Below are 17,758 nucleotides of genomic sequence, written 5' to 3' on the forward strand. Positions count from 1 at the left end.
TGGCCTATAGCCGCTGAGATGGACTGGAGAGTAGCCTGAGGCGAGGTACTAGGCCCGGCCGTAGCTGGCGGGGTAGAGAGGAGCCTGAAAAGCTCTGCCTTCCTAGCCGTAGCGGGGAAGGGAATGCCCCTGCGTCTCAGCTCCGCTGTCAGCCTGGGGATAGTCCAACCCCTGAAGGACTGTATGCTGTCGCTCACTGAAGGCGGGCGAGGAGACAAGGGGGCGGTAAGGTCTTCGCTGCCGAGTTGGGACATGGCTCCAGGTGAATCGTGCCCTAGGAGTGATGTCCTATCTCTTTGGGGACGAAGGATGGACGAACGGGACCTATAGAGGGTGACATAAGTCAAGACTGTTTCTCTATTTTACCAAGCGAATCCACCTATTGCTGAGCACTAAGGCGGGAGCGAACGTGTATACATATATATATATATATTGTCACAAGCCTTCACATACATATATATGTATGCCAGCATGGTTGCTGTCGCATTTTCCACGCCTTCCCCTCTCTCCCCTTTTTTTTTTTTTACCTGGGAAGATAACGTCCAAGCTGGTGCAGGGTGGACCTACTGAACTTGACTGACCTGGAGAGAGAAACAACAGATGACAATTGGTGAGGAGCCTAACAAGTAAACTGAAGAGTGACGTAAACGGCTGGCTAACATGACCGAAGTGCACCGGTGAGTAGACATTTTTCGCCACCACTCCTTTTTTATCACCGCCATTTATTTATCATCATCATTTTTTTTTTTCCTTTTTTTTTTTTTTGCTGTCCCAATCCGACGTATCATTTGCGTAAAGGACGAAGTGTGGGATGACCCGTGTCCAATGCGGGAGCGTGAATAAGTGCTGTAATTGTGACCGTACAATAAGGCAACCTGTTGGAAAAAGTGAAACGTGGCCGTTCCCTCTGGGGCACGCCGAACCAAATCGATGCATCACGGATGCTACTGGATTCGAGTCGGAGCGCTGTAAGTGACAGTGAAATGAAGCATGATTGCCATGACAGAGGCACGAAATGGTCGCGTCGCAAGTGCGACTGACAACAAAGCGGACTCTGGAGCACGTACTGAAATGTGGGAAATAACCTGGGGCGAACCGGAACGAATCGGTGCATGTGTATGTGCGACTGGATTCGAACCGGAGCGCGGAGCGTGACAGTGAAATGAAATGAACAACTTCTGTCATGACAGAGGCCTGGATCGGCCGGCCACGAACTGAGACTGGAACCGAACCGGTCTCTGGAGCATGCACTGAAATGAGGCTGAAAAAATACCTGGGGCCGTCCGGACGAATCGATGCACAGGGATGCAACCGGATTCGAACTGAACGCACTACGTGACAATGAAATGTTTCCCATGATAGAGCTACGAATCGGAGAGGACGCAGCCTGCGACCGTCAACGAGCGGGCTCTAGAGCATGTACTGAAATGAGGCCAACGCAACTGGGACACGTCGATCGAACCTGTGCATTTTGAGAAATGCAACTGGTTTCGATTTGGAATGTAATAGGTGACAGTGAAATGATTCCCATGACAGAGACCCGGATTGATTAGCAACGAGCGGGCTCTGGAGCATGTACCGAAATGAGGCCGAGCAACTGGGGCACACCGGAACGAATCGGCGCATTTAGCGGATGCGACTGGATTCGAATCGGAGTGCAGTGAGTGACAGAAATGAGTGAAATGATGAAATGACCTACGTGAGCCAGCTGTGGCAGAGGTACGAATCGTTGTGCCGTGTGATGCGACTGGCAACGATTTGTCTGTGGAACACGGTGATGAGGCAGACAACACAACAATTTACGAAAACAGTGCAGTTTTTTTTCTTCGAGCAATTCCTACTGAAATGAGGCCCGTGAAATGAAGGGCGCTGCGAAAATGGTGCGTTTTGAGTGATAAACGACCCGGTTTCGTAACGAATGACTCGAGATATTTTTACGATACTCAAAAATAAAATGTTTTTTAGTAAAGGAAGGTCAATCGAGACCCTTACCTGTGGCAGTCGAGCCAGAGACGTTGTACAAAACACGAACGGGAACGAAAACCACGAGACTTCTAGTAGAGAGAAGTTTTCCGAATGGCAACGAAATTCGAGTAGTCGGCCTAGTGACGTAGTATTGCGCACAGGAAACCGACAAAGACCACAGGCGAGTGGGCTGGTTAAATACCCCCCGGGCTCCTCCCATAAATTCAGGCCACCATACTGGCCTTCTTACATATCCTTTTACTCTACTAGCAACAAAGCAGCAAAGCACTAGCTAGAAGAATACAGGGACAATGTTTTAAGACTAAAATAACAAACCTCATTCATCCTAAGAGTCAACAAAAAATGTATGACCCACAAGGCATAGCAGATGCATTTAGCGACTATTACAGCTCTCTATAAAACATGAATCAAGACGACTCGACACCACAACCTTCCTCAACACACATAACAGACTTCCTATTCAACATCAAATTACCCACACTTACAACCACACAACTTCAAGAACTTAACTTACCCTTCTCCTTGACTGAACTAACACAAGCCATTAAAACACTTCCTAGCAACAAATCCCCTGGTCCAGATGGACTAATAGGAGAATATTACAAAAGCTTCCAGTAAATTTTAGGACTATATCTCCTTAAAACGTTTGATAGTGTGGCTGCCTCGCTTCTTTTCCGCCTGAAATTCTGGAAGCTCTCATTGTCACTATACCCAAACCTGGGAAGATGCTGGATTTGCCCCAGAACTTTAGACCTACATCACTATTAAACAATGACTTAAAAATGTATGCCAAAATGATAGCACTGAGATTAGTTGGAACTGGATTTATTCTCTCTTGAGAAGAGGAGATTAATGCCGCGTACAGACGAGCAGAATGTCCGACAGAAAAAGTCAGACGGAAGCTTTTCATCATATAGTCCGATCGTGTGTATGCCTCATCGGACTTTTTTTTAATGAAAATTCTGACGGACCTAGAAATAGAATGTTTTAAATATTTCCGACGGAACCAATTTCTATTGGGAAAACCGCTCGTCTGTATGCTGTTCCGATGGACCAAAAACTACGCCTGCTCTGAAGCAAGAACAAGACAGAGGCTATTGGCTACTGGCTATTGAACTTCCTTTTTATAGTCCCGTTGTACGTGTTGTACGTCACCACGTTCTTAATGATTTTTGTGTGATCGTGTGTACGCAAGAGAGTTTCAGCAGAATTCCATCGGAGTTTATTGCGATGGGAAAACCGGTTGTGCGTATGCGGCATAAGGGGGAAAGGATCAACATGTACAAATATATAACACCAAATGAACTTGGTGTTGAGTTATTCAATTTACAGTCAATGCTGAGGACAAGGGGGCGCTCTTTACGCCTAGAGGAAAAGAGATTTAATCTCCAAATATGGAAAGGTTTCTTCACAGTGAGAGCTGTGAAAATGTGGAATAGACTCCCTCCAGAGGTGGTTCTGGCCAGCTCAGTAGATTGCTTTAAGAAAGACCTGGATTCTTTCCTAAGTGCACACAATATAACTGGGTACTAACATTTATAGGTAAAGTTGATCCAGGAAAAACCTGATTGCCTCTTGGGGGTCAGGAAGGAATTATTTTTTCCCTGCTATAGCAAATTGGATCATGCTTTGCTAGGGTTATTCTGGCGCCTTCCTCTGGATCAACTGTGGGTATAGGATTGGGTATATGAGATTGTTTGATATTATTTTTTATTTATTTTTATGGTTGAACTAGATGGACTTGTGTCTTTTTTCAACCTGACTGAATATGTAACTATATGTATGTAATAATCACACAATGGGGGTGATTTACTAAAAGAAAATCCACTTTTCACTGCAAGTGCACTTGGAAGTAAATTTGCTGTAGATCTGAGAGGGACATGCAAGGAAAATAAAAAACAGCATTTTAGCTTGCACATTATTGGATGATAAAATCAGCAGAGCTTCCCCTCATTTCAGATCTACCCCTTAGATTTAGAGAGACTGCACTTCCAAGTGCACTTTCAGTGCAAAGTGGATTTGCCTTTCGTAAATAACCCCCACTATTTATTGTTGTTATTTTCACACATTGACACTAGCGCTGATTCCTTAGAAAAGGACTTGATTTATTAGCAATTAAAGTCTAACAGAGATTCTTCTCCATGTCATATTAAAAAGGTTTTTGATAGAATTTCATTTTAATATCCTAATATTTTACAGGTTTCTTTATTGAATAAGGTTTGGAACCAAGTTCAAAGTGGAGAACCCCATAGTAGACCCTTTCTATGTCCTTACCGCTCAAAATGTATACCTCCTTTACTTTAAACAACTATGATTAGTGTTGCCTTATGAAATAAGCTCATCAGTCCTTGACGCTAAGTACAAGTACTGTTTGAAACAGTTAAAAATAGTCCCAAAAATAGTCCCAGAGAAAATTTCAGCCATTGAAGGGTTAAATGTGGATCATCCAGGACATCTGTTAAATGTATGATGGGAGAAAAGTCCCTTAAAGTTCCCAAGGAAGTGAAAATTGACGAAACGCGTTGGGGAGTACAGCACTGGCTCCACAACACTGCATTCTTCTTCTTGTGATCACATTATATAAAGGCCTGTTTTTATATACATTGATGTAAGTGCAATACTTTATTTATTAAATTTTTAGCCAAGAATTTTATGCTATGTGGCGATATTTTTTTCCTCTATGACTCCTTCCCGTTAATTGGGGGAGCCAATGAGTCTCTAAGCTTGGAATGTTACACTTTCTTAATGCTGGTCCCAGAAAGTTTGATTGCAGAATCTGAACTGCTGTACAACCCACATGCTGGTTCCTGGGATGCTGAAGACCCCATCAAATTTGCTTGTTCGGCTCTGCTGACAGGTAGCCCACACCATTTGGTAAGAGTACCCTGTTACCTTCACTGGTGGCGGTAGCGCATTTGGTGGTGAATCCGTTTCTCTGCTGAATCGAGCACATACCTCTGTTGGTCGTCTAATGCCGCGTATACACGACAGGACTTTTCGAGGGACTAGGTCCGACAGACTTTCCGACGGACTTTCGGTGGAGTTCCGACGGACTTTCAGAATGAACGGACTTGGCCACACACAATCACACCAAAGTCCGACGGATTTGAACATGATGACGTACGACTGGACTAGAATAAGGAAGTTCATAGCCAGTAGCCAATAGCTGCCCTAGCGTCTGTTTTTGTCCGTCGGACTAGCATACACATGAATGGATTTCTCGGTCCGGCGGAGTTCTGGTGGAAAAATGTAAAACATGTTCAATTTCTAAAGTCCTGCCAGATTTTTGGCAAGCAAAGATCCGATGGAGCCCTCACACGATCGAATTGTCCGACGGACTTGTTCCGTTGGACCTTTGCTGTCAAAAAGTCTGGTCGTGTGTACGCGGCATTAGAATTATTTACTTATCTTGCACCGTTTGAAAAAATATATATTTTTCTTCACTTTGGATTCATTAAAGTATCTTTTGATGCAGTTTAATGGACATTATGGTTCTCAACATGTATATATATATATATATATATATATATATATATATATATATATATATATGTTGTCTTACTATTTTGCATACCAATCTTGCTTTATAGGCAATTCCATTAATGGATGTTTGATTGTGCGCTGTCACTCATATGTTTGTAATATTACATGTCACTAGTTACACTGCACTTAAATCCTTACCACTCTCTTTACACAATTTATCTAATTGTAGTGTCAGCAGCTCATTTATTGAGTGTGGTGGCGCAGTATTTTCCATCACTATTGTGATCAATCAACTCATGTCCAACCAGCCTGTCTACATTTTTGTGTGATTATTGCCAGCAGCTATAGCCGCTGGCAATAATCACTGTGTGTTCTCCCAGACCAAGATGACCGCTGGACACTTTGTAAATCCCCAGGAAGTTCTTGTGTACATATCTTTGGCAAGCATGATCTCTGTTGACCTGCCCAGCCTACATTGTTGAGGTTTTTAGGGCAACTTTTTTTAGAGAACAGTACTTTAAGAGTATGTTTTCTTTGAAAGCAAGCAAAATCTCTACTGGCCTGTCCAACCTACTTCCCTAGATTATTACTAGGCAGTAGCAAAGCTAGACATTCTTTCACCTGGGGCAAAGTCTCAGTGTGGCGCCCCCCCCTCTCAGTTTTGATAGAGACCTCATTCCCTATTTTGATAAAAGCACATCTCCTAATTAACATTTTGATAAACCCCCTCATAGTCTGGGGGGGCCGCCCTGCCCCAAGAAAATTGAGCACCAACCGCCACTGCCAGTAATAATAGGGATTGCTTGGGATTTAGACACCATGGAGGTACGCACAGAACTCAGATCACATTCCCAACTCTTAGAAACGACAGAGCTGAGTCAGATGACCACAGCCACCAGCTGATCGACAACCCACCCCAGGTTGCGGATCATAAGCTCTGGATTCACAGATTCCTAAAGAGAGAGGGGATCTCCCTGGGCATTTAATCCTGCAGCCGCCTTGGGGGTCTGTTGATCCCTTCTAGAAAGACATGGATGGATGGATCATGGGGCAGTGTCACTGTGTCAGCCCCAACCACGGGTACTGCTGCTGTCTCCTGGTTCAGCAGGACTGATTCTCGCTCACTCCTCAAGCCGGATCTCTGCAGGAAGGAACACCACAGCAGCAGCCCAGCAGGTCCTGATACTGGCTCCCCCTGCCCTGAGATCGGCGCTTTGTGGTGTGGGCTCTGGGGTTCGGCTCAGAGTCATATCAAGCAGCCGACCAGTTCGGCCTCCCTCTTCAGATGCAGGCAGAGGCAGCAGATCAGCTCCATTCAGTGAGTCTGACTGACAGTCCAGCACGATCCAACTGGCTGGCAGCCGCCATAGCCATATCCCTGCTGGTGTAAGCTGGCAGCTGGTGAGTGCCGACATCTCTCAATTTGGCTCCTTGACTCCCAGGGTGAGCAGTGTCCCTCTGAAGTTGGCGCCTGGGGCACATGTCCCCCCTGCCCCCCTGGATTCGGCCCTGTCACTAGGTATGTACATTTTTTGTGGAACTAGTATTTATGAGAAAAACAATTGAGTGACTGCCTTGTGCTACCACTGTGCTTTTGACTATAATGGCTTTGACAATGTTATAGAAACATTTCATCCATCCCTGTCGTCCCCCCATCAAATTATTGGTGATATAATTAGGACTACTTGCTTACCTCCAGGGTTTTTTATAATGTCTAATAATTTCTGCTCACGAACTCTTCCATGTTTATTCTTGGCCATACACACGTAGCTACCATTGTGCGCAAAAGTGACTTTGGCTATATTAACAATACTTTTATCCTGTGAGTAAGTCACATGAGCATCAGTAGGAAGCTCCCAAGAGTACTCGGGTTCTGGTAATCCCTCAGAATGGCAAGTCAGGGTTACGGATTCACCTTCTTTGACAGTTGTACCAGGTTTTATTGAGATAGTTGGAAAGTCTGGCCTTGCTGAGGAAAAAGATATCAGAAAGTAAGTTTAGAACAAAGAGTTTTAGTAAAGGATAAAACAGATACAAAGAATAGTGACAGCAAACGAATGTGGTCCACAGAATCTGCCTTAAATAACAAAAAAACTAAACTTTTTTTGTATTCATTGTTTTATGTTTTTTTTTTTTTTAAAGGGGTTGTAAAGCTGCGTTTTTTATGTTTTAAATAGATTCCTTTAAGCTAGTGCATTGTTGGTTCACTTACTTTTTCCTTCGATTTCCCTTCTAAATGTTTTTTTTCTTTGTCTGAATTTCTCACTTCCTGTTTCTCCTCAGTAAACTTCACACCATCGTCCGAGCAGTGTTTAGTCAGCTAGAATAGCTTACTGAGGAAGAACAGGTAGTGAGAAATTCAGACAAAGAAAACAAAGTAAAAAAAAACTTTTAGAAGGGAAATCGAAGGAAAAGGTAAGTGAACCAACAATGCACTAGCTTAAAGGAACCTATTTAGAAAATAAAAAAGAACCTTTACAACCCCTTTAAGGTGATGATGATAGTTTTGGAACAACCTATACTTTCTGTTGCAAACCCACACATTTGAGTCAAATAGTTAATTTGCTTTTTGGGACTAGGGCCAGTAATTCCTAGCATAGACATGTTGGCACTGATAACCAAGAATCCTAAAATTCAAAAACTGTCCCTAAATTCTAAAGTGAATCTAAAGAGTGCCCTTCACAATTTCCCTTAAAGCGGGAGTAAACCCGCAGATGTTTTTTTCTTAAATTTTTCTACCTGCAAAGGAAAAAGGCATAATGAGCTAGTATGCACCGCATACTAGCTCATTATGAAATACTTACCTTAGAACGAGGCCCCGACATCTGGTCCGATCCACACCGAGGGAGCTGACATGCTCCCTCTGTGTTTCCTCCGGGTATCGCGGCTCCGGCGCTGTGAGTGGCCGGAGCTGCGATATCGTCACTCCTGTGCATGCGCGCGGGAGATTTTCATCCCGGCCGGGTCCGGCCACTGCCGAGCTTTCAGCCGAGAATCCCCTTGTGCGCATGCGCCGCTGCAGTCAGCGGCGCATACCGAGGGGAATATCTCCTAAACCGTACAGGTTTAGGAGATATTTTTTTTTACCTACAGGTAAGCCTTATTATAGGCTTTACTGTAGGTAAAAGTTAAAAAAATGAGTATACAACCACTTTAACCCATCTTGACACCTCTAAAGTGAGCCTGTAACACTTACCCCCACCCAACACTTAATTTCATTCATACACATCTCAGAGACACTGTCACTTTATTCATTCAGGGCAAATTACTTGAAAACTTATTTATACCATTTGAAATTTTCCACATTTTGTCATGTTACAACCAAAAACTTAAATGTATTTTGTTGCAATTTTATGTGATAGTTCAACACAAAGTGGCACATAATTGTGAAGTGGAAGGAAAATGATAAATTGTTTTCAAAATGTTAAATATCGGAAAAGTGTGGCGTGCATTTGTATTCAGCACCCCTGAATTAATACTTTGTAGAACCACCTGTCACTGCAATTACAGCTGCAAGTCTTTTTGGGGATGTCTCTACCAGCTTTGAACATCTACAGAGTGATATTTTTGCCTATTCTTCTTTGCAAAATAGCTCAAGCTCTGTCAGATTGGATGTAGAGTGTCTGTGAACAGCAATTTTTTAATCTTGCCACAGATTCTCAGTTGAATTCAGGTCTGGATTTTGACTTAACCATTCTAACACATGAATGTGTTTTGATCTAAACCATTCCATTGTAGCTCTGGCTGTATGTTTAGGGTTGTTGTCCTGCTGGAAAGTGAACCTCCACCTCAGTCTCAAGTCCTTTTCTGGCAGACTAGGTCTGATGGACTTCCGGTGGAGTTCCAACGGACTTTCCGAACGAATGGACTTGGCCACACCCGAACGGACTACGTCCGTTAGTTTTGAACATGATGACGTAAGACGGGACTAAAAAAGGAAGTTCAATAGTCAGTAGCCAATAGCTTCCCTTGTGTCGTATTTGGTCCGTCGGACCAGCATACAGACGAACAGTTTTCCCAATAGGAATTGAGTCCATCGGACAGATTTGAAACATGTTCTATTTCTATGTCCGTCTGATTTTTTTTAATGAAAAATGATCGGATTAGCCCACACACGACTGGATTTTCCCACGGACTGATTCCGTCTGACTTAGTCTGCCGGAAAGTCCAGTCGTGTGTACGCGGCATTAAAGGTTTTCGTCTAAGATGGCCCTGTATTTGGCTCCATCCATCTCCCCATCAACTCTGACCAGCTTCCCTGCCCCTGCTGAAAAAAAGCATCCCCACATCATGATGCTACCACTACCATGTTTTTAAGGTGGGAATGGTGTGTTCAGGGTGATGTGCAGTGTTAGTTTTCCCGACACACATAGCGTTTTACTTTTAGGCCAAAAAAATAAATTTTGGTCTCGTCTGTGAAGGGATATTTAGCTTAACCGCTTTCATTCTTTAAGAAATTTGGTTTCCATTTTGTGTCTCTCTCTAACATCCACCTCACAAAATGTATGCTCAAGTTTTGCTAGTCTAGTTTCGTTTCCCATGTTACTGTTATCTTATTTAGTTGTTTCGTTTCTTGGAAAGCACATGATTTTGAGGAATTGCTAGTTTCACTTTTATTGTAGGCTGTACTTGTATATGATTGGATAATCTGTATGACACGTTCAAAGGGTGGTACTTTCTGAAAGCCCCCTTTAAATATTCACACCAAAGAATAAAGATTAGATTTGCTCGGAGAGACTTTGTTGTTTTGTGTCATTGTCTCAATGGGCTAATCTCCCAGGCCTGTGTGGGGATTGAACGTCACACTTTGACAGACATGAAGGGGTTAAGAAATCACCTTTAGACAATCTACATTTCCTTCAGTTTGGGGGCTCGTCCGGGGTCGATTATAATATATGTCTATATGGTGAGTTGAATTGATATATGTATTTCTCACTGTGACATCTATTCAGAAATCGTTCTTTGAACCTGAAAATGTAGAAGTTGTTTTCAGACCTCGTTGATAAGTTTAACTGCTCTGAGAAGCAGTAAAAAAAGCTGTTCTGAGTTAACAGTGATAAAGCCTTGGGTGGGCTTTAATGGACTCTGAGAAGTTCATTTAATAAGACTGCTTTAAGAAGCAGCACCTGTTCCCGTGTGAACAGGTAGAGAAGCCTTGGGTGGGCTTTAATGGACTCCGAGAAGTTCATTTAATAAGACTGCTTTAAGAAGCAGCACTTGTTCCCGTGTGAACAAGGAGAAAGCTCTGGGGGGGCTTTCACGGACTCTGAGAAGTTCGCAGGAAAATGATTTATACAGTACTGTAATTATAAGAAAAAGTCTGCTAAAGTGTGACGGACAAAACCCTTCTCTTTGCTTATCTTCCTATCGCCTGTAGAAGTTTATAAGATGATCTGTTAACTGTTTGTGTGGAATTTGTCAGCGTTGTAAGGTAAGACGACGCTTTCCACTGCACTGTGTTATAAGGGTACGTAAATAAAAGGCGACAGACGCGTCTTGCGGTGAACTCCCGGCTCCTTTTTGTGATTGATGGAAGTTCCCCAACGGAAACGTAGAGCGATGCTACAGTATCCGGTGATGTATTTATGTTTTCTCTTAATGATTTACATATGAATGTTTTGACTCCAATGTATGAGATAGTGAGCATAGTAGCAGTGTTAATAACACTCTCTTAAGGTAATACATGAATTGGCATAGTCGGTAGTATACTCTGAGGCTAACTTTTGATCAAAACATGCTATTTGAATAATTATTTTTGCTACTGACATCTCTTGCACAGGGGAATCCAGATGCAAAATTTGGACATTTGGCTTTTTGCCAACAGGGTTCAAGTGCTAATATCTCACTGACCGTAATAGATAGTGAGGAATTGTTTGCGACATTGGTACTACAGCAATTGAAAGTACCGTTTGAACCTGTTGGCATGCTGCCAAAAATTTGAAATATAAATAAAAATTGTTTGGTTATAAAAATAAGAAAAGTAATAATGCACAAAGCTTGCTTGTGATCAGGGGAACCTCTGGCCATAAGAAGTGCTTGTTAGCATTTTGCCAAAAAAATAATTAAATAAATAAATAAATAAATAAGAAAGTAAAGGAAATAAAAGTCAGAATGTTTAGAAAGAAAAATAAGGATGAAAATAAACATGCTGTGGAGATCCCCGGCTGGACCGGGGCTCCCTATAGCATCCTAGCCACAACATTGTCCACAATGGGTTTAACAGAGACATGAGATGGTGGATTTAAGGGTTAAATCAATGTTTTCTATGCATGTACCATGCGCCCCCCTCCTCCCCCTTACATTCCACAACCAGATAAGAGTTTCATGAAAGACTTCATTACATGAGGACACACAGTAAATATCAGAGTGGGCTACAAGCACAATAACTGATTTCTGACAGCGAAGGATGCTGCAGGATGTTTTGACATCCTTAAGCAAACACCAGTTCAGACACATTATCTAAATGATTTCTCAGGAAATAAAAGGGGTAAATTTTATAAAAGGGAGGGGGCAAGGACAAAGAGGGGGTTACACACAGAGACAACCAAGAGGGAAATTGTCTCGCCCTACATTAACATTAACCCAGTAAGAAGGCAAATGGTGACTATAGGTTTGTACAAGACCTAAGGGCCATCAATAGCCTAATGGTACCGATTGCCCCAATAGTGCCTGATGTGTCATCAATACTGCCATACCACAGGATGCAGAGTATTTTACTGTGATTGATTTATTGAATGCTTTTTTTATTTCCGTCCCTGTGGATGAGGAGACACAACCAATCTTTGCTTTCTAACGAACATATATGGTGTAGAATGCCCCAGGGCTATGTAGACTCCTCTGCAGTCTATTCCATTGTCCTCCAAACTACTCTCAGAGCTTGGATACCAGGACACTGTTCATCCCTGCTGCAGTATGTGGCTCCTCATCTGCAGTTCTACTCGGTGGCCGCCCTGGAGGATGGGAGGGATCTTTTGAAATGTTTTTTTGAAAGTGGTCACAAAGTGTCAAAGAAATTATTGCAATGGTGTCAGGAAATGGTTGCATATCTTGGTTGTGTACTCTCAAAAGAAGAAAGGAAAGTCAATCACAAAAGAGCTAGGGTTCTTGTGGGTCTGCCCCGCCCACTTACTAAGAAAGACATGCTTACCTTTCTTGGTATGATTGGTTACTGCCGCCAATAAATTCCTGACTGTTCCTACTATGACAATCTCCTGAGACAAGCCATAGGTTCAGACATGCCAGACTGTATAAAATGGTCAGATGAAATGTGCAATGCTTTTGTGTATTTGAAAAATGCTATGGTAATGGCTCCAGGGCTCGGCCTCCCTAATTATGGAAAAAAATTTCATTTGTTTGCAAGGGAAAATTGTAAGACTTTGTCAGGTGTCCTCGCTCAGGAGCATGGAGGCAAGTTGCGCCCTATTGTTTTTTTTTTCCTCAAAGATGGTTCCGGTGCAGGTTTAGGGCATGCCTGTGTGTCTCGGAGCTCTCGTGTCCTGTGTGATGATGGTTCAGATGACCACTTCTTTCACTCTGGGGCACGACACGACACTTCACACCACCAACAATGTATCAATCCTTTTGAAAAATGTACATACACAGCACATGTCTGCTCAGAGGTTGAGCGGCTATGAGGTGATCCTGGTGTCTAATCCAAAATTGCACATCAAATATGCTTCTCCCACTGCAGGACCAGCACCAATCTTAAATGCCCTTTAGAATTAAAATGAGAGCAGGATGAGGTTGTGCCACAACATGATTGCATAAACCTCATTCACCAAGACACATCACCCAGGTCTGATTTATCTTTCACAGCACTACAGAACACACACAGGCCAACAAACAGATAGCCAAGGGAAATGCTCTGGCTGGTTTAGCTGCTAAACAAGCTGATATTTCACAAAATGCACAGATCTAAATGCCCATGTTAGCCCCAGAATTGCCCTTCTATGATCAGGTTCTTTCAGATTTGCAGGGATGTGCAGAAGAAGCTGATCTCAGGGATTGGGACAAAATAAGTGTGCAGAAAGATCCAAAGACTGGACTTCTCTGCAAAGAGGGGAAGCCATGTATACCAGTAGCTAGTGCATCACTTTTTATTTCCCAGTACCATGGAATAGGTCACAGAGGCTGGAAGGCCACTTGTGAACTATTGGAGAAAGATTTTTATTTTCCAGAACTTTCCTGAAGGATTAAAGATTATGTATCAAGATGCATCACATGCATCAGGAGCAACCCACACAAGGCCAAACACTCCTTTTACACATTTGCAGATTGACTTCACACACATGCCCAAACTAGGCAAAAGACAGAAATATCTTTTGGTAATTGTGAACATTTTCTCAAGATGAGTTGAACTTTTTGTAACCATAAAATAAGATGCACAAACAGTAGTGAGGATCCTCATTCAGGAAATCATTCCTCGATGGGGATGCCCACTTCAAATAAACTCAGACAATGGACCTACATTTGTATCAAGGGTCTGCCAGGACTTGGTAAAAACTCTCAAGATAGAATGGAAGTTTCACATTCCCTACCACCCTCAAAGCTCAGGGATAAGAGAAAGAATGAACAGAACAATTAAAAAAAGACAAAATAAGAAAGGCCACAGGAGGAACCTTTGCCAACTGGAAGAAGGTCCTCCCAAGCTAGAATCAAGAGAGAGACTGGAGATAGTTTTACTGATAAGATGCTTTTGCTGAAATTTAAGTATGCTTATGCTCGGGAAAAAATCAGGGGGGGGGAAATGTAGGATATGTAACAAATTACATCCTAGCACTGCCTGAATTTCCCTTTTGTCTGTACCTTTAAATATTTCCTCCTTTCTCAAGGAGACTCCTCCTCCTGTATTCCTGACTAACATATCCACTCTGTACATAAACAACTTTGTTACCTTTCTAATAGTAGGTAGAAGTCATTCCCCTGATTGGTGTTTTAATTTAGGGAATGAGACACAGACTAACCCTTCTTTCTGCAGCAGGTCAATATTTAACATCAAGATGTGGGAATGCCTGCTCACTGTTTCAAGTATCTGACCCAGGGCTAAACTGAACTTTGCATAACTTTTCTTCTTTCCCTAAAAATGTAGGTGAAATATTGCACCAATAATCGCGACACAGGACAAGTACATTGTCGCTAAGAGACCTTTTGCACTAGGACAAAGTATTTATGTATGTTGTGGGAAAGTGTGTTATCCCTGGGTGCCCCTTCATTTTAAGGGATGGTGTTACCTTGCATACTTGGTACCTGTCATGGGAGTGGTAGGGGGTGATAAAAGGGGACATCCCTTAGAAGTCAGCTCCAGCAGGAAGCTAGGGACATTGCTAAAACATGGAGCCCATTTGCCAATGCAGGATTTGGGCTTGGAGGTATATTTTGATGGTTAAAAGACATTGTCCTTGTTATTGTTATGATATTTATCCTTGCTCTGATTCTTTACCTCTGCTTTAAGTGTTGCACTTGCATAGTTGCACGCCTTCAATCTCCTGATAAGGTTCTATCCTACATGACATATATGAAGAGTCATCAGGCAATCAACGCCACAACCCCAAAGAAGTATTAAGACACAACATAGAATGTAGAGATCATCTTATATGATCTAAGAGGGGAGTGAAGGGATATTTAGCTTAACCGCTTTCATTCTTTAAGAAATTTGGTTTCCATTTTGTGTCTCTCTCTAACATCCACCTCACAAAATGTATGCTCAAGTTTTGCTAGTCTAGTTTCGTTTCCCATGTTACTGTTATCTTATTTAGTTGTTTCGTTTCTTGGAAAGCACATGATTTTGAGGAATTGCTAGTTTCACTTTTATTGTAGGCTGTACTTGTACATGATTGGATAATCTGTATGACACGTTCAAAGGGTGGTACTTTCTGAAAGCCCCCTTTAAATATTCACACCAAAGAATAAAGATTAGATTTGCTCGGAGAGACTTTGTTGTTTTGTGTCATTGTCTCAATGGACTAATCTCCCAGGCCTGTGTGGGGATTGAACGTCACACTTTGACAGACATGAAGGGGTTAAGAAATCACCTTTAGACAATCTACATTTCCTTCAGTCTGACCAGAGCACCTTCTTCCCCATGTTTGCTGTGTCCCCCACATGGCTTCTCGCAAACTGCAAAAGGGACTTCTTATGGCTTTCTTTCAACAATGGCTTTCTTCTTGCCCCTCTTCCCTAAAGTCCAGATTGTAGAGTGCAGGACTAATAGTTGCCCTGAGGACAGATTCTCCCACTTGTGTTGTGGATTTGGCTGTTTCTATGATTAATGCTCTCCTTGCCCAGCCTGTCAGCTTAGGTGAACCGCCATGTCTTTGTAGGTAAACTCTTTCCATTTTCAGATGATGGTATGAATAGTGCCCCGTGAGATTGGGATATTTTTTTACAACCCAACTATGCTTTAAACTTCTCCACAACTTTATCCCTGATCTGTTTGTTCACTAAGGTTCTCTAACAAACCTCTGAGGGCTTCAAAGAACAGCTGTATTTATATTAAGATTAAATTACACACAGGTGGACTCTATTTACTAATTAGGTGACTTCTGAAGGCAATTGGTTCCACTAGATGTTAGTTAGGGGTATCAGAGTAAAGGGGTCTGAATACAAATGCATGCCATACTTTTCAGATATTTATTTGTAAAACATTTTGAAAAACATTTATCATTTTCCTTCCACTTCCCAATTATGTGCCACTTTGTGTTGGTCTATCACATAAAATCCCAATAAAATACATTTACATTTTTGGTTGTAACATGACAAAATGTGGAAAATTTCAAGGGGTGTGAATACTTTTTCCAGGCACTGTAGGTCACCCCCAGTACAGTACACTGACCCAGCCACTCTTCCTTGCCACATTCCTACACTGTCGGAGCTCTCACTATGTTAGCAGTGCTTCCAGCTATTGTGGAGCATGCGGCCTTCCCTATGCTACATAATTTGGGCCAGACCTGATTCAGGCCCAAACAATATAACTTGGGAGGTACTATGATATCATCCCCTGTCTAAGCTCCAACACCAATCAACACAGAGACATAGATGGGAGATTCTGCAATGGGTAGGTGGAGAGAAGCATGGGTAAGTAAGTATACATGTTGGGGAGGGGGGGTGGGCAGACATTCTCACATTGGCCTGAATGGGCAAAGTGACAGTGTCACTTTACCCTATCCACTAAACCCTGACTCTAATGCCTTGTACACACTAGTAGTTTTTTTGTTCAACCCAGCAGGGCTGAGTAAAAAAAAAAGCTCAGGAGGAGCCGCTTTACTAGCTATCCGACGTTAGTACAGCAATCTCCCCTGCTGTTCTATTTTGTTCTGACAGGGAGTTGGCCCTCCTGCCAGAACAATGGTCAGCCGGTCGGCAGACCTATTTTGGTCATGCCCCTCTGACAGAAGCCGGCCAAACATCCGGCTTCTGTCAGGCCAACTTCAGTACACACGGGTCGAATATTAGCCGGTTTCTATTGAACCAACCGATGCCACCCAACATTCGACCCGTCGTTTGCTTATCTCTAAATGTAATTCCAGTGTTGCTTATCCACTTCTATTACAGCTTACACAATCTGTCAGCTAAAACAGTCCACCACTGAAATTACACAGTGTCAAGATGCCAGTGTCAAGATGCCAGCCCTTAAAACAACTGATCTAATGCCAGCATTTTATTTCTGATATAGAACAGTCCTCTATCCTTGGAAATATAATGATTTATCTTGTTAGCATTAGTATTTGAGCTAAAGTCTGCTAAAAGCTTGTTAAACTCTTTATTTCAACAGTTTTTATATTAATGTTGTTCTGCATGATCCCTCATGTAGCTCTGCACTTTTCTTGCTGTTGGTCTAGACCAGTGATGGCGAACCTTGGCACCCCAGATGTTTTGGAACTACATTTCCCATGATGCTCATGCACTCTGCAGTGTAGTCAAGCATCATAGGAAATGTAGTTCCAAAACATGAGAGGTTCATCGTCACTGGTCTAGACTGATAACCGGGAATAAATCGCTGTGTTGGTCATGTCATTGACTGATGTTGGTCATGTCATTGACTGATGCCACTGCATTTTTCTGAGAGTGCACTCAATTTGCACCTAGGAAGAAATGCTTTTCTTAACCACTTGAGATCCGCGCTATTGCCAAATGACGGCATTAGCGCGGATCTACTTTTCCGGGACTACGTCTATTGACGTCGTCCCGGTTACGAGCGGCCTGCGCGCCCCCTGAGGGGCGCGCGCGGCGCGCTCTGTGATCGGCGAGTCCACGAGACTCGCCTGATCACCGATCCGTGCAAGGGGTCGAT

General features: G+C 42.7%; 1 protein-coding gene across 3 annotated transcripts in view; it reads right to left on the reverse strand.

Moving 5' to 3' along the window:
* Nucleotides 1-17,758, reverse strand: part of ICAM3 (intercellular adhesion molecule 3) — a 124,620-nt gene that overhangs the window by 53,423 nt on the left and 53,439 nt on the right. For 2 of the 3 annotated variants that reach the window (XR_013270402.1, XM_077470200.1), the window contains exon 4: nucleotides 7,163-7,438. The exons of the other annotated variant lie outside the window; for it this stretch is intronic. Coding sequence is in view for 1 of the 2 variants with exons in the window: in XM_077470200.1 (XP_077326326.1) it covers nucleotides 7,163-7,438 (276 nt within the window). In the remaining variant the exon portion in view is untranslated. The remainder of the gene's footprint in view (nucleotides 1-7,162; nucleotides 7,439-17,758) is intronic. 3 annotated transcript variants of the gene reach the window in all.

This window comes from Lithobates pipiens, unplaced genomic scaffold (genome assembly GCF_037356315.1).
Source record: "Lithobates pipiens isolate NorthernLeopardFrog02 unplaced genomic scaffold, aLitPip1_a1.2 Scaffold_8, whole genome shotgun sequence".
NCBI lineage: Eukaryota > Metazoa > Chordata > Amphibia > Anura > Ranidae > Lithobates > Lithobates pipiens.